General features: G+C 29.5%; 3 protein-coding genes across 3 annotated transcripts; 1 reads left to right on the top strand and 2 right to left on the bottom strand.

Annotated features, from left to right (window-relative positions):
• The first annotated feature begins 732 nt into the window (after window positions 1-732).
• LOC105114367 (uncharacterized) lies at window positions 733-1284 on the top strand. The gene has a single exon (XM_011010886.1). It carries the CDS (start codon window positions 800-802, stop codon window positions 1133-1135), a length of 336 nt encoding a protein of 111 aa, XP_011009188.1. The 5' UTR covers window positions 733-799; the 3' UTR covers window positions 1136-1284.
• Window positions 1285-19074: 17790 nt separating this feature from the next.
• LOC105114366 (uncharacterized) lies at window positions 19075-20071 on the bottom strand. Its single transcript, XM_011010885.1, has 2 exons — window positions 19601-20071; window positions 19075-19414 (listed from the first exon to the last, which is right to left on the bottom strand). Exon 1 carries the CDS (start codon window positions 19814-19816, stop codon window positions 19607-19609), a length of 210 nt encoding a protein of 69 aa, XP_011009187.1. The 5' UTR covers window positions 19817-20071; the 3' UTR covers window positions 19075-19414; window positions 19601-19606.
• A 4660-nt stretch (window positions 20072-24731) lies between these two features.
• Window positions 24732-25352, bottom strand: LOC105114364 (uncharacterized). Its single transcript, XM_011010884.1, has one exon. It carries the CDS (start codon window positions 25150-25152, stop codon window positions 24940-24942), a length of 213 nt encoding a protein of 70 aa, XP_011009186.1. The 5' UTR covers window positions 25153-25352; the 3' UTR covers window positions 24732-24939.
• Window positions 25353-25579: the final 227 nt, after the last annotated feature.

The following is a 25579-nucleotide window of genomic DNA, read 5'->3' as shown; positions in this document are numbered from 1 at the left end:
AACAAAATGAGAAACATAATCGACTCAATATATAGGTGCAATGATCTTATCCATTTAAAACTTCAAAGCCACTTTATACGTACAAGTTGGTCATGAAGATGCAGAAGAAATTATTTTTGAAAAATGAAAAGATTTTCCTTTTATCTTATTTTCTTGAAAAGACAATTATGGAATTGTTAGCTAGGATTTGATTCTGCTGAGCTTTATCCCATCAAGGGAACCCCTCCGAAAGTGCTTCTTGCGATTGATGGTGCACCACCTTGGGCCAAAAGCTGAAGTACACCTAAACCTCACTAAAGTAAAGCATTATTCTTGTTTCACCAAGAAAACATGCAGATTATTCTACCTAATGTGATGATCCACTATATATGCTGCCTAATTGATAAGGGCAATTAGTCTCCCGGAGACAATTCCCTTAACTTGTGTGTAGGGTAGGAATTCCCAACCCCTAGAAAATACATGATAGAACTCCATGCTTTCGGCAGTGGTAATTAAAAATTACGTGATTTTTAGCTTCTGGAGAGCATAAAGACTAATGAATTCTCCATATCTTGGAAAGCAGTTTAACTAATAATTGGAATATATCTTACCCATAATTTGTACCCTATGAGTTCTAGATTTAAAGGAGATTATGCTTTCAAGATAATTACCCGAGGGACCATGCACATTCCGGACCTTTACAGATCCTCCAACACAAGAAGAAAGTAGCCTAGTCACTATTATATATACACCCTATCTTCCCACTGAAATAATCAGAAAATTTGGATTTACTGCTAGCTTAAGCTGAAATTCAAGTAACATGGAGTCCAACCGCAAGCGCAAAGGGTTCGTGAAGGGCAAGTTGATGCGTTTCTATCGATCATCTTCGAAGCCTTCCTCGAATGTACAGTACAGCAGCAAGGTTAAGCCAAGCCAGACTTCCCCAGCAATTGCTTCAGTGGGTTACGTTGTCCACCATGACTATACGATTGCCCCGCAAAAGCAGGTGGTCTCATTTATAGTGCCGGCATCAGACAACCGCCAAGACAAGTTAAGCCAATTTGACGAGTTCTTTGGGGTTGGTGGTGATGTAAGAATAGATACCATGGCTACTAGCTACATCTCTTCCGTTCAAGAACGTTTCAAGCTTGAATGAATCAGCTCGGAAGACAAGCAGTACGAAGGGGTCATCATGTATGCATTGTTTATCTTGCCGGGAGAATATTAGCATATTAGTCATGAATTAATAAAATCTTGATCGATCTTATAATTTCATATGTGAAGATCAGAGGTGTACGTGTTGCCTTTATTTAGAATGAATCCTTAATATCTGAAGTCAGCTTCTCATGTATTACTAATTCAGGCTGTGGTCAATCAGAAATTTATCACAATTCATTTGACCCTTTCCTCTGTGTTAATCAGGGCCTGGGTGTGTATAAATATATAAACAATCACTCTCAGGTTACACCCAGCAGATCATTTGGAATGCCCATTCACGTTCTTCTAACGCCAGCAAAAAACTTGGACATTTTTGTATGAAAGAACTGCATTAATTACTATTATGACATTATAACTTTTCTCAATTAAATACACAAATTTTATTCTTTTAATTTGAATACACTGATTTCTTTAGAATTTTCAATTGACCAGTACTTATACCCCCCTCCCTGTCAATTTCTTTATTATTCTCAAAAACAAGCACATCTTTAACGAAGTGTTATTTTTCTTTAAATCTTGATACTCCTACTTTTATTTTATTACAATCAAGTAAATGAACTTTAATAATTCTCATTTTGATACACCAACTTTTTAGTGTGCCAAACAAGTAAATGCTTTCTTCATTTAATTTCTAATGTGATTTCTTTTAGTAAAAAAAAGTACCCTCAAGTACAAGATTTTAAATTAAAAAAAACTATTCAAGGCCTAAACTCATTTCATCGATAGTAAATCATTTACATAAAGACTAATTAAAAATATTTTAAAATTAATTAAAAATAAAAATAAATTATTAATACAATCAAAATATAATTTATTATTTAACATGAAACCTCTACTCTTTTTAAATTGACTAGGTTCCTTTATTCAATTTTTTTTTTTTAACATGGTTTCCATGTCATAATATATGGCTTACCACCATTAATTTAAAAAACATTTATTTTAATTTTCTTAGAACCATTTATTTTAATTTAATATTATTTCATTTATCAAAAGTAATCTCATTGTAGAGGGACGTCCTTTTAGTAAGAAAACCCACATTATTAAATTAATAATTAATTAAAGTACTTGATTGGAGCGCAATTAAAAACATTGGTGAATGAAAATGAAAAAAAATTAATGTTCATAATAAGGGTTTAAGAACAAATAACACATAATCATCAATAACCTCAAAAATTGACATAAGGTAACCAAAAATACTTGATTGAAATCTCTTGAAAAATTCAATGTTCAAATAAAAAAAATTTAAAGTTCATATACTTGATGGATGAAAAGTGTAAAGTTGGTGTACTAATAATACAATTATTCCACTTATCTATATACAAGCATGTGTTTAGCTATTGTAATTCCAAGTTTTCTTTCTTTTGTTTTTTAATGAAGAAGTCTTACGAGACACACATCCGAAATCCAATAATAATACAAAGTCTGCATCCGAGAAAAAGATTAGGTTAGGCAAATCCCATGGAACTTGAAGAGAAGTACGAGCAATTAATGCATAGGCCATATTAATATTAATATTCAAGCGGAGATGCATGAAACGGTAACTCTTTTCTAGATGTGCGATGGAAAAGTGCCCCACAGACTAGTTAATTGAAGTGCAGTGGTTAATTAATTACAAGTTATTTTAATGGTTTAATCTTTGAAATAAAATAATAATAATAATGATGATGATGTTTCGGACGAATAGAATATCCCTTCCTTGAAATGGAATTCTTGTCGAATATATTCTCGGTGGCATGCGTCGTTCTCTACCTATGAGCATAGAAAAAAACGAGATTGATAGATAGATATATATATAGATGAATAATAATAATAACAAGAATAAAATCTTGGAATCCAACATGACTTCACATGAGATGACAATTGATATTAACATTAACAAATATATAAAAATAAGTAGGGTTTTTCGTAGCTCCTTCGTTGTGAAAAAAATCTTTGTTATTTCTTTTTTATCTTTTATTTTAATTTCATTCGTGAACTTTTTCTTTCCTTTTAATTTAATTTTTTTGTAGCCTAATTTTATAAGATATATTTTTAAGTTGTAGTAAAAAGATGAAATTAAAAGTGAGAGAACTACAATTAAAAAATTGAAAAAATGTGTTGTCAATCTCAAAAATTTTAGATTTTTTATTTTGATATTAAATTAAATTTATTTGATTTATTTTTCAGCCCTTAAACATCAAAAAAGAGAAAAAGTATTTAGAAAACAATAGATAAAAAAGAAAGTTTTCAACTAACTATATTCTAACAACAAAAAATAATTAATATTTTTCATGTTAAAAGATTTCATTCGATGAGAAAATTTTGATGATGGTAGGTTTTTTTCCTATAAGTTTACTTAGATTCTTTTTTATTTTATTTTTTATTTTTAAGTGATTTTAGGGTTTTTTAAAAATGATATATGGTAGTTTTCATTGTATTTTTTAAAGGAACTTAGATGGAAAATGGATTTTTAGGTGAAACATTCCTTCTTTTAATTTTCAAGTCACCATAATAGTGATTGAATTTTAAAAAGCAAGGTAAGTTTTCACCTACTTTATAAAAAAAGAACTTGTTTACTTTTATGAACTATTAAAATATATATATATATCTAGGTTTACTCCTGAGCTTCCGAAATTAGGTGCACCTGAGCTTTTTCTAAAGGACATGTACATCAGGTTGGCCAACTAGTGACACGACTTTCTTTTTCTAATTATACTTTAACAAAAAAAAGTAATAACTACATTCTTTTTTTATGTATTTTTTTATCAATATTTTTATTTGAATTTTACTTAACATTATTTCTCTCTAATCTTTTAATTTTTATTGTTCACCTTTTTTAAATAGTAGTTTTTTTTTAATTATTTTATATTTTTATAATATTTCAAAGAGATATTTTTTATGTCATTATTTAGGAACTTGTTCAAACCGTATAATAACTTGATAAGCATATAAACTTTTTTTTCCTTCCCTCAAACAACAAACCCATATGATTTGTTTTATATAGACCATTTTATTAAGGATGTCCCATTTAGAAAAATTATTTTTACATTCATTTAATATATTTCAAACTTGTTAATTGTTATGGTGGTTATTAATATCTATATAAAAATTATTCTTGATACATGTGAGAGTATGTATCGAAATAGTTGATTAGTACCTAAAAATATATTTTTATCAAGGTTTTATATCATTATTTTGCACTTGAAGTATCAATAACTCCTTAACTAAAGTATGTTTTATAATAAGAAGTCTGATAATATAATATACCTTTAATTTATGATAAATATTCATTTTAAATATAAGTCTATCACATAAATCAAAGGATTGATTCATATGATTAACTATTGCAAGTGAAAGGATAAAGAAAAGGCTAAGTTTAGAAAAGAGATGTTGCTTCAATCCAAATTAGAACATTGTTTGGTTCAATCCAAATTAGAACATTGTTCAGTCATATTTAGAGCTGTAAATCTTAAATTTTAGTTTGGTTTATATGACTAGAAACTTAAGATATAGGCCTAAAACATTTATAAGAGTCTAAGACTGAATTCAGCAATTTGGAAGTTCAAATCTTAGCATCAAAATAGAAGTCTGAATTTGTCATATAGTTCAGACATTGTTCAGTGTTCAACCCATATCTCAAGTTCTAGAAGTCCAAATGCACCCCTTTTTTTGTTGAAAAGTTGAGATAATTTTCCAAAACTTTCATGAAGATTTTCTGTTTAAATTTTGATATTAGCAATTACATTTTTATCAGATAAGAAAATAATGATTGTCACAAAGTCAAGAGGTAACTACTCACTCAACAATTAATCATCAAATAAAAAGTTTTAAATTTTAGCCTATATAAGGAGGCATTTGCCATGTATTTAGGCATTTTAGTTTTCAGATCAAGATCATGTTCTTGCTCTCTTTTATTTTTTATATATATTTTTGTAATTCTTAAGTTTTGATTTTATTAATATCTTGTTTATGCCTTTCATTTCCTTCACTATACTTATATAACCATGTTCTCTTTTGTTTATTTATATTTCTCTTTTTTATTATGTTTAGCTAAGTTTATTATATCAAGGTGAAAATGTTTTACTAATGATTTTAGGATAAGCATAATATAAACTCAATATAGTCTTCAATGATTATTGATTAGTACTTAAAAGTGCATTTTTATCAAGGTTTTATATCATCATTTTGCACTTGAAGTATCAATAACTCCTTAACTAAAATATGTTTTATAATAATGTATCTAATAATATAACATACCTATAATTTATGGTAAATGTCTATTTTTAATGCAGGCCAAACTTAGAAAAGAGATGTCGGAGCAATCCAAACCGGAACACTGTTCGGTAATTGGGTCATATCTAGAGCTACAGATCTCAGATTTAGGTCCAATTTATATGGATGGAAAGGTAAGACATAGGCCTACAACTTTCATATGGAGCCCAAGATCTAAAAAGGCCATTATCAAGTCCAAATAGTAGCAACAACAAAGAAGCCCGAATCTGTCTTCCAGCCCGAGCACTGTTCGGTATTTTGGCCATATCTGGAGTTCTAGAAGTCCAAATGAGCTGAAGTTTTTACACAAGAAAGCTGAGACAATTGCCTACAACTTTCATGTTTGCAACTGGCTCCAATTTTGACGTTATCAATGACGTTTTGGGCAGACAAAAGAAGATAAGGATTGTCACCAAGTCAAAAGTTGGTCACCCACTTATCAATTAGTCATCAAATCAATAGTTCCCAATTTTGGCCTATAAAAGGAGGCATTTGCCATGCATTTAGGCATCTTGGTGTTCAGATCAAGATCATGCTCTTCCTTTCTCTCTTTGTATTTTTTATGCTTTGTTTTCATTAATATTAAGTTTATGCCTTTCATTTCCTTTCCTTTACTTAGTTAACTTTTATGTTCTTATTTTGTTTATCTATTTTGCTTTCTTTCATTATGTCTAGCTAAGTTAATTATGTCAAGGTGAAAAGGTTACACTAATGGTGTAAGAATAAGTATAATGTAAACTTAATATGGACTTTAATGTTTGATACTAACATGTTTTATATTTGTTATCTTGTTCACTCTTTAATACTTTGCTTGTTAAATGACTAATCTTGATTTATGTTGTATAACACTTGGTACAACAAATGCTTGGCACTTTCATAGCCCATAATGTATGGTATAACCGACACCTGAGCTATGAAAGGAACTTGATTTATTGTTAACATAAGTTATAATCATGAATGCTTGACGAGATTTACAAGTATTAGCATTAATTGAATAAGATGACTAATGTAATCATGTTAACAATATATAATCTGATTGGAACCTCCTTTGTGTGTGGTTTCCAATTCAATAATAAGAGTTTATACTATACTTGTTTGATATACCATTAGTGGAACCTCTAACCTTGACATTTGTTATTATCATTGTTTAATCGTTACATTAATATTCCATCTCAAAGTTCTCATCTTCTTCTTCTTCTTCTCCTTCTTTTTCTTTATTATTATTATTATTATTATTATTATTACTATTGTTGTTGTTGTTATTGTTGTTTTATAATTTTTTTTTATAATTTGTACAATTAACCTCCATGTGGTTCGACTCCGGTCTTGCCGGGTTATTTATTACTTCGACACTCCTGCACTTGGGAGAAGACATCAATCTTTTAGTCATGTCAATTATATCCTAAACAACTTGCTATTAACATGTCTTATCATTTTCATCTTATTAATTCTTAATACCTTACTTGTTAAATGGTTAATCTAGATTTGTGTTATATAATACTTGGTATAACAAATGCTTGGTACTTTCATAGTCAACCGTATGGTATAACCGATACATATGCTATGAAAGAAACTTGAGTTATTGTTAACATAAGTTAGCATCATGAATTCCTAATAATATTTAAAAGTATTAGTGTTACTTAGATAAGATAATTAATATGATCATGTAAATAATTTATAATGAGCTAGTAAAGACAAATCATCCGATTGGAACCTCCTTTGTGTGTGGTTTCTAGTTGAGTAACAAAAAGAGTTTATATTATACTTATTTGAAATACCATTAGTAGATCTTATTCTAACCTTAACAACTATTTTTATCATTATTTGATCTTCACATTAATCATACATCTCATAGTCCTTTTTAACTCATCATTATCATCATAGTTAACCTCCCTATAGTTTGATCATGGTCTTGCCGGGTTATTTATTACTTCAACACTTCTACACCTGGGAGAAGATATCAATTTTTTGGTCATGTCAAGTTTTTGGCACCATTGTCAGGGAGGTAAATTATTGTATAAATTATAATATTTATTTTATTTTCACTTTTCACTTTTTTTTTATCTAACTTTTGTTTCTTTTTTTTCTTTCATTTTATTATCTTCCTACATGTACATGAGAGTTTGGTCATGTATATTAAGTAGTAGACTTTCTAGAAAATCCTCATCATTTTTAGAAAACATAGCAGAAAAAGATAACTAGTCGCTTCATAATAAGAATAATCGAGTTAAAACACTTAAAGACCACATGAATCCTATAAGAACAAGTGTATCCTCATGTATAGTTTTCCTTCCTGATGCATCTCACTTCAATTTTAAGCCAGACATTATTCAACTTTTACCTTCTTTTCATGGCTTACATCTAGAAAATCTATACTTGTATTTGAAAGAATTTAAAGAAGTTTGTACTACTTATAATGACTCAAATTATAGTATGAACACCATTAGATTAAAGCTTTTTTCTTTTTAAAAAAAAAAGATATATGACTCAAATTATAGTATGAACACCATTACATTAAAGTTTTTTTCTTTTTTTTAAAAAAAGATATAACTAAAACATGGCTATAAAATTTAAGATCAGGATCCATTCGTACTTGAGATGAAATGCAATCATAGTTTTTAAAGAAGTTTTTCCTTTCTTATAGAACAAACTCTTTCAAAAGATAAATCACCACATTCACTCAAAAGCCAGGAGAAACATTTTATTAGTGTTAGGATAGGTATCAAGATTTGCTTAATACTTGCTCTCATCATGGTTTTGAAATATGAAAATTGGTTTCATATTTTTATGAAGGATTAACACCTAAAGATAGACAAATAATGGAATTGATGTGCAATGAAACCTATAAAGATAAAAACCTAATGAAGCAATAGAGTATATAGACTTGCTAGCTGAGAATGCTTATAATTGGAATACTACAAGCACTCATGAGACAATAAGTAAAACTCAACTTTATACATCTAATGGCAATGTGTACAATCTTAGGAAGATCATGACCTTTAAGCCAGCTTTGCATCTTTAATTAGAAAATTCAAGGTACTTGAATTTAAAAAGAGTGGTCAATTACAATCTATTTAAGACATTGCATGTCAACAGAGGCGGAACCAAGGGGTGGCAAGTAGGGGCCCGGGCCCCTGCAAGATACCCTTATAAAATATTTTAAATATTTTTTATTTAGTATTTAAATATAATAAGTAATAAGTTATCTAATAATAAATTATTATTTCATTAATTAATTATCATTGAATATAAAATTATCTCTTCATCCAAGTTGTAAAAACAAAAATATAACTTGTTCAATTTAATTATTTTTTATTGCTTTTTTATCTTTTTTTTTAGAATCCTAACAAAAAAAATATAATAATACAAAGCAATGCAAAAAGATTAAAATAAAGTTGTCAATTAATTTATTATTCATCTATATATATATATATATATATATATATATATAATTCTGCTATTTTTTTCTAAATCTATTAGTTTTATCATTTTTTGATTTTTTATTATAGTGAATGTCGTTTTTTCTAATAAATTGAATATATTTTATAAGTTTGTTTCGATTAAGTTTGGATTTTTTTTTCTGTTTTATTTTTAGCAAAATCATTAAAATTATCAAAAAAATTTCACATGTCTAATAAATTTGTCATGATCTTTCTAGTCAAATTCAATTCTTTAAAAAATACATACCCATTTTAATTCAATTTAAATTTTTTTTAGAACTAATAATTTTATTTTTTATGTTTGATTTGCTTTTATATATCAATTTTTTTAATATGTTAATTTTACTTTTACATATTAACATGTTTTACATGTAAAATTTTATACCTGTTATATTACGGCCCTCCCTGTTAAGTAATCCCAGCTCCGCCTCTGTATGTCAAATCTGTTAAACTAATGAACACTATACCAATGAGTATCCAACTTTATCTTCTTCTAAGGAATGTCTTCATGAATAAATCAATGTTTTAACTAGTTTCCAAAGGCCAAATCAAAATCAATACTCGCAACTATACATTACTAGTTGGAGAGATCATCCAAATTTTAGTTAGAATAGTAGTAATAATAATGCACAAACTTCATAACCACCATTTTAAGTATACTATAATTTTCAAAATTTTCATGGATTTGTACCTCCTTATACTCCCCCCTCGTAAAAGAAATCTTGAAAAAACTTTGTATGTATTTATTGAAAAGTAAAAGACAATCAACACTTAACTTGCTTAAAACATAACAGATTTTAAAGATACTTTTGCAAAATTCACATATACTTTCAGTTTTCATGAGAAAGGTAATTTTTCATCTCAATCATAGCAAAATCCTAAAGGACAATACAATTTAAGTGCAAGTAACTTCAGAAGCCAACATATAGATCAAGTCCAATCAGTCATTACTCCACAGTGGTAAATTATTAAAAGACCAATTCTTAAACATTGTGAGACTGATGATGAGTCAATATCTAAGGGTAAGGAATGGGTTAAACCCGAACATTGCAAAGAAAAGACTGATTCTCCACCAGTACTTCTATTTTTTCATATTATGACCAAACAAAAAGAAGTCAATCATGATTCTGAAATCTTTGAAACTTTCAAATAAGAAGAAATAGAGGACGATAAAGGCACAAAAAATACTGATACAGATCTTTTGTCAAGATTGATAATAGATTCGACATCTGACATCACACTAATCGATGATTACTTTCCTAGTGAATCTTTATTTTCTTTTAGTTTAATGCCTTGGTTTGCTAAAAATATTAATTTTCTTGCTTCAAAATTTTTGCTAGCTTTATGGAATACCGGAGATAAATGAAAGTTTTTGAATGAAGTGAAGAATTTTTATTAGGATGACCCTTACTTATTCAAATATTGTCATAATCAAATATTTTAAACATGCATTTTGAACAATAAGGTAAGTAGTGTTATTAATGTTTTTCATTTTAAGGCATGTGAGACTCATTTCTCGTAAAAAAAGATGATTATAAAAATATTACAATATGGATTCTATTGGCCTACCATGTTCAAAGACACACATGTGTTCTGTAAAACTTGTGAAAAATATCAAAACTCAGGATTTATTTCAAAACATAAAGAGTCTTTAAATAATCTTCTATTGACTTTTAGGATATATCCTAGTGGTGATGTGCATTGTGTATTTCATCACTTATGACCCCATTTTCATAAAAAATATGCTTGTTATATTCTTAGAAATCTAACTAAAAAAGATCATGTTTGCTAGTTTTTAAGAAAATAGGATGGAAAGCTTATCCTCGTTCCATAGAGGGCATTTAAATCGTTTTTAGATGTAAAACCAAGGAAAGATATAAGCTACAATCATAATTATTTATATATACACATGTTTTTTTTAAGAAGAGAGAGAGAGAGAGACTCGAGCTCGCTTACATATAGTGTTATGATTGTATTTTTAATTTCTCATCTATAAAATCTTATTTCCTTCCCTTTATTTCTACTCAACCCGCACATTCAACAGATATAGATGTGTGTAGACATGGTAGGTTCCTCAAGTCATCAAGTAAGAAATATTTATATTTTTGGTGGATCTAGTCTTGCAAAAGAAAAGGAGTTTTTAGAATCAGCAAATCATCTGGGTGGGTACTAGCTGAGAGAAAGATTCATTTAGTGTATAGTGGAGGCAGCCTTCGGTTAATGAGGGGTTTGTCAATAGCTGTATTTTTAGAAAGCAGTTAAGTTTTGGGGGTCGTCCCCAAAGCTTTAGCAAAAAGGAATATCATTGAAAAACTAATTGAAGAGGAATTGCAGGTCTCCATATTGTCTGATTGAATAAATATAATGTTTAAACACGCTAATGCCTTCATTACCTTACCAAGTAGTCTAGGCACATTGGAAAAAAACTTTCATATTACTCTTGGGCCTAACTTTATATTCACCATAAACCTATATGTTTGCTCAGGGTTAATGATTTTTATGATAAATTGCATGTTGTGGAACATAATTTAATAACATCTTCAACACGATAAATCATAATCTCTGCTGCTAGTGCTGAATAACTGATTAATCAATTTCAATCTTTCATCTCTATAATTGATTCCTCCATTAGTCAAATAGAATGGTCAAATAAGGAAAGCCATAAAAATTTGAGATTGGATTTGAGCCTTAGTTTGTAAAAATTTGTGTCTTTTGGTTTTATTAACACCATAATATTTTACTATTTTATTATATGTTATATTTGTTTAAGTGTGTTTTAGGTTTGTTAGTGTTCGTTGTTTTAGGTAATGTCTTCTATACTCTATCTTTATATCTTAAGATATTAAAAACAATGTCTCATTTTGGTTGGGAGGAGAAGGTAGTAGTTGATATTAAAAAAAATATATTACTACTAGTACTATAACTACTAGTATTACTATTACTACTACTACTAATATTATTGTTGTTGTTGTTGTTGTATTGTTGTTATTTATAATTTATACAATTAATCTCCCTGTGGTTCGACCCCGGTCTTGCCGGGTTATTTATTACTTCGACATTTCTGCACTTGAAAGAAAACATTAATATTTTGGTTGTGTCAGGGTGCATTAGGGTTGATGCATCTTTCCCTTACATAACCAATCTCTTACCAGACTTTTGCAGATTATAGGGTTCCTAATAACCTTAATTATAATTTTATGATTAAATTCAAAAACATTTCCTTCCCAATAACAATATCTCTCAAGAGGCATAAAAAGCTCTTTGTCGCCTGATGGCGCACTCGCGACACCATGTATGTAAATGATGTCACGAAACTAGTTATTCTTTAATAAATCAGTGTCTGATCTTTGTCTCTGTAAAGAAAAGTTGTTTTGCCACAAATAAACAAAAAAAAATTCATGTTTATTGTTTAACTTGCTGCTGAAATTTGTAGCTAAAAAAATAATAATATAATCTCCTTCAACTAACTCTAATAGACCCCTTCTGTGTTGTAAACTAATGGATCTAAACTAGTAATTAACTGACATAAGCAAAATGATGAAATAAACTCCTAAAAAATGTCTAATGGGCGAGAAAAAATTCAAATTAAAAATAATTATTAAACATTAAATAAATAAGATTGGATAAAAAAACAAAGTTTTCATACTAAAATTTCTCCATGTAGCCCGAATCTCTAATATTCATATATTATTGGTAGATTTCAGTCCTGACTTTAAACATGTCGTTATCTCATGTTTGGATGAATTATTGAGCCTACCATTTATGGTTGAAAGCTTAAGATGACAAGTTTCCAGCCCAATTTGAATCGAAGTACAATTCTTTCTATAACTCTAGAAATGTCTCAAATTATACATGAATGTCTAATTTTACATATTTGACAAGATTCATTAGTAACTTCAACTCTTTAAAACAATATGTTTATGAGATTTGCTTGGCTCGAAACTCTACTGTAATATAATTTTGTGTCTAGTATCTCTATATAATCTGAGGTTAATTCAATGTATATTTTGAAAGATATACTCGATCTTGTAAAACTGGTTTAATCTTGTAAAACTGGTTAGCAGATATTTTAAGATCAAATTTAAACCCAATCTAGTTCGTATCACCATGTATCTGAGCTTGATATTTTGGTAAGCTTAAATAAGTTGGATTATTACCTACTGTTAGCCCTTTTTAGACATGGTCTTGAAGGAGAAATAACACAAATAAGATAAGTTGATCCATCACTTTCTAGTAGCTTTTTGTTAAAAAGATTATAAGTGTTATTTGAAACCAAACTTTTTTATATTAAAAAATTAGAAATAAAGAATAAATTTTTTTATAAAATTATCAAAATATCAATTTTTTTTAAAAGTAATAGCATCTCTTTAAATACTAACATAACTCTTTGTAAAGAAAATATTATTTTAAGAAAAATAAATCTTAATGATCCAAACTATCACTATAAATATTATGTGAATATAGTATATAAAAAAAAAACTCTTATATGAATCTGCTACAGCTTTAGCTCATGCATCAGTTAGATAAAATCCTTCGATGTAGCAATGTAGCGTAAAAAAATATTAATTTTATATATATATATAAATTTTCTAGGTGTTGCGCAATCATAATAATTATGTATAATTTTAATAAAAAAAATTTACAACTTCAGTGAAGAAAAATGTAATACTTAAATAAAAAAACATTTTTAATTGACTATGAAATAAAAGATTATTGAATATATTGTAAATATTTATTTTTGTAGAAAACAATTTGTTGCTCGAATTTTGTGCCACAAAGATAACACGAAATACAAGCAAATGGACTGCTGTTATATTTGTGGCATCAAATTCGTACCTGAAGCGCAATTCTTTTATTTTATTATGGTCTTTAACTACGGTAATATATTAAAATAATTTATTTTTATTTATTTTTACATTTTAAAATTAACACATTAAATTATTAAAAAAATTTAATTGAATACTTTTTCAAGTAAAATATATTTAAGAAAAAAAACTAATAAACTTCAAAACACTATAGTTTTGATGATGAGTTGTAAAACCATCAATAAGAGAAATACCGTAAGAAAACTCTAGCAATGGATGTGTACTTAACTCCTCACCTGACTATAAAATACAAAGAAAGTGTTTGAGATCCATCTCTATAGCATCCACAGGTTACGGCCCAATTTATTGCCCACTCATCAACGGAATGATCACTGTTCCGACGATTTTCACACCGGAAAAAAAAAAAAACTCCTGAGTTTATCCATTGATCTTGATTTCACCAATCACGAAACTTCTCTCCGATGAAACCATTGATAGAAATAATTAAAAAAAAATACCAATAAAATCCTGAAATCCCCTCCTAGATTTAGTTGACTTGTAACAATAAAAGTAATAGAAAATAAACATGATTTAATAAGTATATATTTTTTATATTTTAATATTTAAATTAAAATATTATTAATAAAAAAATAATTATAATAAAAAACTTATTACTTGAAGATCAAGTAAAATTATTTATAATTTTTTAATATTTAGAGGATTATAATATATTATTATATATTATATTTGATGTTCAAATATTAATTAATGAATTATTAAATTAATAATAAATTATTTTATTTTATTTTATTTATGATTGTAGTTTATATTTAGGTCAGCTTATTAGAATACCTGATGAATCATATATATCATTGTTAGAAAATTAAACTACAATGATTTATTAAATATAATTTGATTATAAATAAGTATTAGAAATTAAATATTGAAATGTAATTTATATAAGAAATTATAATTTTAGATTTAGAAAAATCAAATAGAGACTTTATTAAATAGATTTATAAAATTATCTTGAAATAATATTAGATCTTTAATTAATAATTATAGTTTAACAAATTTTTCACCAATAATTTATATATATTATCATTAAAAATTAAATACTTAAATAATTTATAATTTATATCAACTTAGCTTTTGAGCAATTATATATATATATATATATATATATATATATATATATATATGTTCTTCAATTAAACAAAACTGTAAGTCTGAATTTGATGAAGAAAATCTTAAGACTAAAAAAAAAAAAAAAAACAACTTTCCGCTGCGTAGTGTTCCGGACAACCTAACAATCTCATGTGCCGTGACAGTGCAATTTAGACCTCGCCAGCTTGTTTGGAATTAGTTAGAGGGTGCCTGTGCTATGAATGATCAGTAACTCAACTAAAATAGTTGTTCGGGCCTCTCTTTTTTATCTGAAAAATTAAAAAATGTCTGCACGTGTAAATCAGCGGTGCACGTGTTTCTCTGTTCCATCTAAGAGATCTTATGTTCCATCCTCTCTGTATCAGAAAAAATAATTATGTGGCACGTGCATGTGTGTCGTCCCACAGTACCTCCGAAGCCCACTGCATCAAGATCACAACCAGTCGAGGGATACCAGCTTGCGTGCTCCTCCTGGGACTTACAGTTGAACATTGATAATTTGAAACAGACCCGATCCCATTAATTAAACATTCTTCAATAAAGTACATAACATTTTTCTAATAAATCACTGATCTAAAAACTATATAAACCGTTAACAAAAAAGAAAACACATGAAAAGAGTAGGATAGGATATCAAGCAAAAAAGAAAACACATGAAAAGAGTAGGAGATCAAGAAAGGAGACTTCTTTTCTGCAGACTACAACTAAGAGAGATGCATATATTTTCCTGAAAGAAATCAAGTTATTGAAGCTCATCGGCATCACGAGGAGGATGAGGATCGGAGCTGTTGTGGTGAATGGCAAAGATGTTATCCAATGTAAATATGAACACGAACTGCGATGAGAAAAATGGTTATGAGGCCAAAGAAGATAACGGTATGAACAAATATAGAGAGCCCACTGGTTTTCCTGTTGCAGAATTCTATCGCTCGGCTATTCCCTGGTAGCTGGAAAAGCAGTCCCGGTGTCAACAGAACAAACAGAACCAAAGCTACGAGCACTGGTCCCCAATCTCCCATTTCCCAGTCTTCTGAATTTCCTTTCCTTCTCTTAGCCCTCTATAGCTTACTCAGTAGGAGTGATGAGGATAGAGGAGTGATGCCGGAGATATGTGAGGAGTTATGGAATCCAGAGATAACAAGGCGAATGGGACTATAAAGACAGGATGGGAAAGAGTTACCTGAAGAAAGACAAAAGGGAAATAGCTTGGGAAACCTGGAAATCTGAAGGAAGAAGACAAAGTCAATATCTGGAAGAGGCCATTGGATTTGACGTTGCTTTTTTAGCTGTATCCCCATCGACGGCAGAGGATGTGGCCCTTCTATTTCCTCCGGACGGCTGTGAGAAATATTTAGATCTTTGGTTCGGCAATTTCATTATGTAGGTGTGTGATTTCCTCGTTAACATAAAACGCTGCTCGAAAACGAAAAACGCTGCTTAGTTATTCGGGTATCTTAAAATTTTCATGAGATGTGTTTGCCGGCTCATTTGGTTTTCAGTGAACAGTTTCTTCCAGTTGAGTACATTTTAAGGTTAAATAGTGGATCTTGAATCAGGAACTAACCAGGAATATGAATGGGAATACCTTAGGTTTTATCTAAATTCAATCAAGTATCCACTTCCATAAGGACATCTCCATTGGAATTTTTGTTTCATAAAAAATGATTTTTTTAAAATAATTTTTTATCAAAAAATACTTTTTTAGTAAAAAAAAAGAGAAGAAGCTTGATTTAAAAAAAATATTTTATTTTAAATAAAAAATATTTTATTATTAATCTCAATCCTCAATATTTTAATTAATATATATTTTATTTTGAATTTTTTTCAATCGTATCCCTTAAAACTTAATTTAATTTAATTTTTATACTAATTTTGATCTTTAATTTTTAATTATTATTTTTTTTATCTTATTCTTTTTTAATTGAAAATTTTTATATATAAGATTTTATCCATATTTTTTTAATTATTATTTATTTTATTTGAGATAATTTATAATATTTTTTAATTTTTTTTTTAATTTTTTATCTGTCAATTTGATTTTTATCTTTTTAATTGCTATTTATTTTATTTGAAAAAATTTATGAAATTGAGTTTTTTTTCAATTTCTTCCTCTAATTTTTTTTATTTATTAGATTTAGTTCTATTTTTTTAATAAACTAAAAAAAATAAAATATTAATAATTTATTTTTAGTCTATTTTTCACGACATAGTTAAAATCAAAAAATATTTTTCACTTATTTTTCATAACACTAATATATATATATATATATATATATATCAATTAATTTTCTAGGAATTAAATATATTTTTTTACGTAAAATGAAACTATTTTACAGCGGGCATTGGAAACAGGGAAATGGTTGTATTTCATCTGGAAAAGGCCCTTGTTTGATTAGAATAATGCACAGTATGCTGCACCATGTTCAAAAGCTTGTGTTCAACGGATCGATTTCATGCATAGGCATGCTCATCACCTTCTAACACGTTAATCTGCAGAGCTTGCCCTGTTTTCTTAAACCGACTCTACTAATGGGAATGATGCTATGATAGACTTTCTTGGAGGACAAATTGAGAGAGAGTCTAAAGAGCATTCCGAATCTCATTAGCAACTCAATTTTAAGGGTTGAGGAGTTCTGGTATTTGCAAGAGGCTTCTTTGTTGTTTGGATGCTTGTTTTTTTGCTGGTTTTCTCTTGATCAGTTCTGGTTGTTGCTTTTCTCTCTGTCTGCCCCTGTCCCGCTTTCTTTTGTTGGTGGCTATTCAAGGTGTTAGCAGGTCATCCGATTTTGTGGCTTGTCTTTTCCATATCATTTTGTTTTGTGATGGGGTTCTTAGTCTGTCATGAATGCTCGGTTTTACTTCTTCCGTTTTGGCTATAGGTCTTGCGATTCTGTAGGTGTGTTGTTCCCTTGTGTTTTGTGCGTTGGTTGCTAGTTATCTTATGTTTTTCCTGCTTCTGATATTATGTAGCAAGCTGTATCTCTTGTCATCAATTTGGTTTTCAAATTGATTTCATAATAACATGGTCTACTGGCTCTAAAAAAAGGAGATTGGATTATCATCATTTTTTTGCTGAAATGCGTAGATATTGATAGGTATTTTTGTCTGTAACTGAAAGGATAGACCAATTATATGTACTCCAGAGCCTATTCACACTTGTTCCTTGTGTCTCTGCCTACCCGAAGTGTCCAAGACAAAGCCATAACACCAACGGCTGGAGTCATGCAAAGGAAGCTTCAGAATAGCGATCAAGGAGACTGCTGCATGCCTTGCATAAGAAAGATAAACGAGACAACCAAGCATTTCAAGACCTTTACACATGCACCTGCCTGCCTGATTGTTTATCTTTCTTTCTTTTTTTTCCAAGGTTTATCTTCATCAATCTGTAAAGCAGGAAAAAAGAAGCCTTTAAGGGAGCAATTATTAGATGGCGGTGAAAGAAAACTTGTTTCTTTTCGACTTCATAAAGAAAACCCACTACAAACGCATACCTTTCCTCCCTTCATAACCCAACTCTCTTCTTTCTCAATAAGTTTCGCATCCCCACCTCCTTCGTCACCAAGAAAATTAGACTTATTCGTCCTCCTCCATATTTAAACCCACATCATTATCTTTTGTGACCAAACCAGCTTCAAGCAATACTCTGAAGTTTTACTCAATCCACGTTGAGAGAGATGAGTGCCGATTGGGGACCTGTTGTTGTTGCAGTGGTTTTGTTCATTGTCCTCTCACCAGGGCTATTGTTCCAGCTACCAGCAAGAACAAGAGTAGTAGAATTTGGGAACATGTACACAAGTGGGATTTCCATTCTAGTTCATGCTGTTATATACTTTTGCATAATCACCATCCTGATCATCGCAATAGGTATTCACATACATGCCAACTGATTAGAAAATTCCCTTATTTAAGTGGGAATGAGTAATCAATCAGAAACAGCCCAGGCGAAGGCCACTTTTATAGTTCTATATATATACTATTGTTTTCTTCCGTTCCCTTCTTAATTATACATGAGTTTCTTCTTTCTTTTATTCTGTATTAGCATTACTGTTTCATAATCTTCTCTGCCTCGTCTGGTCTGGTTGGCACCCACGTGTTCAGTATAGTTTAAATGCGAAACCTTAAGGTTTTTTTAGCAAGGTTTCATACTTGAATTGACATGATGCTTGATACTAGTAATATTCCTCTTTGTCCTATTGATTATTTATGTCTCAATATATCATAGAGTAAAGTGATGGATTCTGTTAATGAATAACACATATTCTAGCTGGGCAGCAAATACAACAGCACCATTTAGCATTTCCCTTTTCTTTTTTTCTTTAACAAGAACCCTCGGGCATTTAAATTGTGGGAAAGTCTTCATTGAGCCTTGAGATGCTAATTATGAGCTTTAAAGTTGAAATCTCCACAGCAACAAAACGATGGGGGATTTCTATGTACTGACTAAGATAAATCTTTCACCTTCCATACCTCCTACTTAACAGCGGGTCCCAGTAATGTGGAAATGATTGCACTGGTCAGCCAATCCAGTACTAAAACATCCGTGCTCCATTTCTCGTATTCAAATTAGCAGCCAAGGTTCTATTAAATCATGATCCACAACTATAAATAACCATCTTTCTTTTCCCACCAAGAAAGAAAGAAAAACAAAATAAAAAACGAGAGGGAAAAAAAGGGCACAAGCATAAAGAGATCTCCACCATCCAGCAACAACTTTGTCAAACAAGCTTACCAGTACAATATGAGTAATCAGCCAGTATAGATGTGAACATGAACAGCCAAGATGAGAACAGCATAGACAGCGAAAAAGATGAGAGTATGCACAGCTACAGCCATGCCATTCGTCTTCAAACTCCCAAACTCCACTTGTTTGCTGTTACCTGGTAACTGAAACAAAAGACCTGGTGTAAGCAACACAAACAGCACCACCCCTATTAACACTGGCCCCCAGTCTGCCATTTTATGTAGCTCCAAAGGATAAAGAGAAAAAAAAAATACAATTATGGGGATTTTCGGTTCTTTTGTAGTTTTTAAGAGAGGAGGTGACTTGGTTCAAAGCTCATCTTGAACGCGAGGCTATGGCGATAAGGATGGAAGTGAGGAGTTTTTTCTCTCTCTATCAAGCTTTCAGTTTGACACTTGGGGTATGGGAACTTGAAGGGAACATTGTGGTATTTGGTTTTAAGCCGACGTGCTTCCAAGCCTTTGTTAAATGGGAATCTTGTTGTTCATTAGATGACAAGAAATAAAAATATATTTGATTAAAGAAATAAATATAAAATAAGTTTATTTTAATATAATCTTAAGATAAAATCTTATATTACAAAATGACATCTCTCCCCTATCTCATTATGTTTGTTTTTCTTATCTCAATATGAGAATCAAATGCTAGAATTATTACAAATTAACTTATCAAGCCCTAAATAACGAGCACAGCTTGCTTAAAAGAAAAACAGTGTGGCTCTTTGGGTTGGTGCACGTCAAACTAGAACGAACGGCTGTCTCCTCCTTTTCTTTTCTTCTTTTTAAATCTCCAAAAGAAAAGACCAAGCCCATACCTGTTTATAACTTAAATATAGATAATCAATGGCATTGAAGATTGTTAAAATCGAAAAATGGCCCCCCCAGAGGTGCAATAAAAGCCATCAAAACGGCGATAAAGTAAACAATTTATGAGGTAATGTGCATTAGAAGATAATGAAAAGAATAAATTTAATAATTTTTTACATCAAACATTCTTTCAAAAACAGCCGAAAGGTTGAAATAATGACCACCTCGGTCGAAGCAAGAGAAGGGGACCTACACACGCTTTGATTATTCCTCAAGGTAAGCTTCTTTTGGAAAAGCTTGTAACATAGTGGAATACGAGTGCTGTAAAGAAAGGTGATGGTGCGGGTAACCATACTGCCACTTGGTCCTGCCATTGATAACAATCAATCAACTTATTGACATGAATAGAAAATGATGCTCTCCCTTATCCAGCAACTAGTTCAAAAAAGCTTACAAAGCGGGTGATTGAAAGGATAATCCATGCCCTAAGTTCATGGGAATCCTATTCCCTAAGGCAAGGACCCCGTTGCCCCTCTCGAGGAGCTGCAAGGAGCATGTATAATATTATAGCAACCAAAGCCTTTAACCTTTGCTTAATTCCCCTAGCTCCTCCTACTCTTTAGAGTTGAGGCACCTAGAGCTCAAAGGAAGGAAGGTTGAGAGATTTCTTGACGCTTAGGATGAACGACTGGGCTGCTTCTCTCATAGCTGCTGCTTTGTTTGCGTTTCTGTCACCAGGTTTGGTCATTCAAATGCCAGGGAAGGAACGACCCCTTGATTTCATGAATATGAAGACGAGTCTGGCTGCCATATTTGTTCATATGGTTATCTACGGTCTGCTTCTTGTTCTGTTACTCGTTATTCTTCACGTCCACCTTTATGTCTAGTCTGCCGGCAGTGTTGTAGTTCTCTTTCTTCTCTACTAGTAATAGGATTATAAAATCAGGTTGCTCTTCTCTTTTTAATTAGCATCATGTCGTGCACCATATGAAATCTGAATTTTGCCAAGGGGTAGAGAATCTCTGTGGTTTCTTTTTGTTCTTATGCATGTAGTCATCTCTGTCGTCTCTTTGAATTGAAAAAAAGAGATTACTTGTATGCAGGATGGTGTTCAGCATCATGATTATCCTGTAGGAAAGCAAGAGCAGCTTAATTACTGCAAAATTACTATACCCAAGTCAAGATTACTTTTTCATTAAAAAATGGTGATTATAGATCTCGACAAAATGGAAGTGGCCAAGAGGGAATTGGAGTATTTGACATTTTGAAGCACTTTTTGACTAAGAAAACATGATGCTGAAAACGCACTGTCTGATTCTCTGCAACCATACCAGTTTGATCTCCATTTAACAGAATCATCAGCTTGATCCAAGAACTGGTAGGTAGGTTATGTGGGGTTTTCTGAATTAGACACAGCACATATGATAAAAAATAAAAATAAAAAATCCCAAGAGTCATAAGAATACTATTAGAAAATTTAGATTAGTTTGGGTTTAAGTAAAGATTATATGAAAATCTGATTTTTTTTCTTTGATCAAATTCTTAAAAATTATATTGTCATAAATTACAAATTATTTAATTATTCTAATAATAATTTACACAAATCATTAATAAAAATTTAAAATTCTAAAACAAAAGGAAATCATCATGTCTTTGAATACTAACTTTTTTATTGTATTTTCAATTATACCATATATTTTGTAATATCTATAGAACTCTTTCACACACTATATGCTCTATAACATATTTTTTAAATTGATCACATCAGTTCTTATTCAAAGAATATGAGTTATAATATTCTAGTTATAATTAAAAAAATATAATAAATCTATAAATGAAAAAAATTAATTTTTCTCTTGAATAATATTACATATATTATTTCAAGATGATTTTAGAAATCTATTCATTCAAGCCCCAGATGATTTTAGAAATCTATTCATTCAAGCTCCTACTTGATTTTTGTACTTGATTTTTGTAAATGAAGAATTATAATTTATTGTATTAATTATATTTTAATCCTCAATTTCTACAACTTATTCACAATCAAATCACATTTGATTAATTATCTCAGTTTAATTTACGAACAATGGTTTTTAATATCTATAACTCATTAGATTCCTAATAAATTGGTTTAAATATAAATTATAATTATAATAAAAATAGAATTACATAAATTAAATAATTTAATTAATATCAATTCAACAATTAATTGATTTATATTTTAAGACCAAGTGCATTATCTAGCATCGTGTCATTAGCTCCTAAATATTAGTGAAGTCATATGTCATTTGACCTAATCTTTTAGTGATTAATTTCTTTGACCTAATCTTTTAGTGATCAATTTCTTTGACCTAATCTTTTAGTAATCAATTTCTTTGTATAATTATTATACTTTCATTATAAATATTCTGATTTAAGTATTATAATATAGAGTGTATTTATTCTCAACACCATACTTATTGATTATTTGAATAGGATTTAAAACTCTTTTTAAATTTTAGTCTACTTTACACAAGGATTTCACAATCAATATTTATTCGAGAATAGCTAGAATACTTTCCCTAATTCATATAGAATGATAAATCTCTTGATCACTCAAATACCTTCATATAATTCATGATATATTTAATATATATCTACCAGTTTATCACCCTTGATTAAGACAACATATAGTCAGAATCAAAGTATAACATTTTTTATATAGGATAATTTAGTGATTTCAAGTTTAAGAATCATTTACATAATTGTCATATGAGCATTTTCATATACATATGTGATTTCTTTATATATAATTCTCATATGGGTCAATTCAATATATGTGCATCTAACAAACATTTACATGTTAGTTCTATGTATTCCAGACACCTCAACTTATGCAAACAATTATTTCTTATCATAAAAAAAAATATAATATGTATCATTCTTCACACTTCAATTAATATTCAGTTTTAATAGAGAATCAATCAAGAATATTTAGGAACAATGCTTTATATATGTTATAGGAATCGCATAATTATAATAACTTTAAAATTCTCTTTGCAAAACAATTTTGTATCGAGCACTTAATTTTTACTTTAGACTCATTAAGCAAACATAAATAAATATTAAAGATAAAGAATAGTTTATAAATAATAAATATATTTTACACGAATAAAATTAGTATTACGTGTAATCAATCAATTAACTATAAAGCATATATCTCCTGATAGGTTATGATTATAATATCTAATAAACATTAAAAATGCCCAAATAAATAATACAGGATCTGACACTTCACATATTCATCTTGTTGCCATCTAACTAATAATAAAGTTAAAAATTTTAAAGCAAGTCATGGAATAATTAGGTTCTCACACGATGCATAAATAGTATTAGATCATTAATAAATGCTATATTACATGTCAGATTAAATAATTTTTTAAGGTAAAAAATTATTTAAGCATTGCTAACATATTTTTTATTAAAGAAATTAATTATGAACTTAAAATCTGATATATATTAGATTATATCCTTTTTAAATATTGAGATGATAACATATTAGATAAATATTTTTTCTTGAAATTTTAAGACAGTGATATATTGAGTTAATCTAAAGGGCTAACTTGTTAAATTCGTGACTTAGATCATAAGTAAAAAGTAAATCAAAAAATATTTGCTAACTCAATCATGAATTAATTAACATAGCGTTGCAAGATGAAATTGAAAAAACTATTTAATTAAAAAACCTCAAGTCAACTTGGATTAATTTGCTAAACTCGTAACTTAGATCATAAAAATAAGATATTCTCATAGAAAACAAATAAAAAAAAATTATAGAACCAAATTCTTAAACCATTTAATGTTTATGGATGAGATTGAGAAAAATCAATTAAAAAGGAATAAAAAATGGCATGATCTAACCTAGTTTAACTCATCAAATTTACGACTTAAATTATGAGATTAGAATAACTTCATAAAAAAATTAAAAAAATTATGAAACTTAATTTTGTCAAATCTAATATTAAGAGTTGAAATTAAAAGAAACAATTAAATTTATGAGACTAAAATAATCTCATATAAAATAAATTAAATAGATTAAAGAAATATTTGCAAAGTCTAATTCTTAAATAAGGATGGAATTGAATAAAAAAAGATTTATCGGGGAGAAGACATTGAAAAATATAGAAAACAAAGTATAGTTGAATAAATATTATTTTATGTACGTGTTTGTTCAATAAAAAAACAAACTAAAAAAAATTGGTATGAATCGTTTCTAGCCAGGGGATCCTTCGGTCTCTTTCACTCTCTAATCTCCTCCATCCAGGCTCGTCTGTAATTGATTCAGTTAGGAAATCCAACTTGCAATCACACAGCACACATAGAACTCCATTTACATCTTTTCAATGGATTAAGTACAAATATTTGCCACACGAATCAAGTTAAAAGAACATTTACTTCAAACAAAAACCCAAAAAACAAAAAAAAGAGCAGATTTATTACAACATGTTACAGACGTCACATCTCCGTGTCAAAAGCAGATCCGCAATCGAGGGCTATGAACCAACATACATGTGAACACCAACAGCAAGCAAGAAGATGCAAATGAGAGCGAAGTAGAGGATGGAGTGAACCAGTATGGAAACTCCGCTAGTTTTGAAGTTGCCAAATTCTATGAATCGGTTATGACCCGGCATCTGAATCAGCAAACCTGGTGATAAGAGTATAAATAGCACCACCGCCACAAATACCGGCCCCCAATCCGACATCTTCTCCCCTGCTTTCCTTGCCGTGTGAGTCTCTCAATTCGCACTCTGTGAGACGATGGCAATAATCATGGTGAAAATGGTATTATAAAGGCGAGGTATTGCTTTGAGAAGAAGGCACGTACAAGTATTGACGACTGGGAAAAGCGAAGGTTAGAGGATCAAGCCATTCAGATTCACTTGTTCTTACCTCATCATGTGCACTGCAACTAGAAAAATTATAGACCGCCTTTTGAGTGGAGGGTTATTAGGATTGTGAAATAGGATGTTTTTTTTATTTAAAAATAATTAAAATGATTTTTTTTAATATTAATATATTAAAATCATCATAAAACATTAAAAAATAAATGATTTTTCAAGCAAAAAATATTTTTAAAAAATACTTACAAATAAAAGCAAAAAATTGTGCAAAACACCTCCATACATATAA

Source organism: Populus euphratica, unplaced genomic scaffold (genome assembly GCF_000495115.2).
Source record: "Populus euphratica unplaced genomic scaffold, PopEup_1.0 scaffold512.1, whole genome shotgun sequence".
Taxonomy (NCBI): domain Eukaryota; kingdom Viridiplantae; phylum Streptophyta; class Magnoliopsida; order Malpighiales; family Salicaceae; genus Populus; species Populus euphratica.
This window is presented reverse-complemented; position numbering and strand designations above follow the sequence as displayed.

Bases quoted from the DNA above. Each gene is read 5' to 3' on its own strand.
- LOC105114367 (XM_011010886.1), top strand. From the start codon at position 800: ATGGAGTCCAACCGCAAGCGCAAAGGGTTCGTGAAGGGCAAGTTGATG.
- LOC105114366 (XM_011010885.1), bottom strand. From the start codon at position 19,816: ATGGCAGACTGGGGGCCAGTGTTAATAGGGGTGGTGCTGTTTGTGTTG.
- LOC105114364 (XM_011010884.1), bottom strand. From the start codon at position 25,152: ATGTCGGATTGGGGGCCGGTATTTGTGGCGGTGGTGCTATTTATACTC.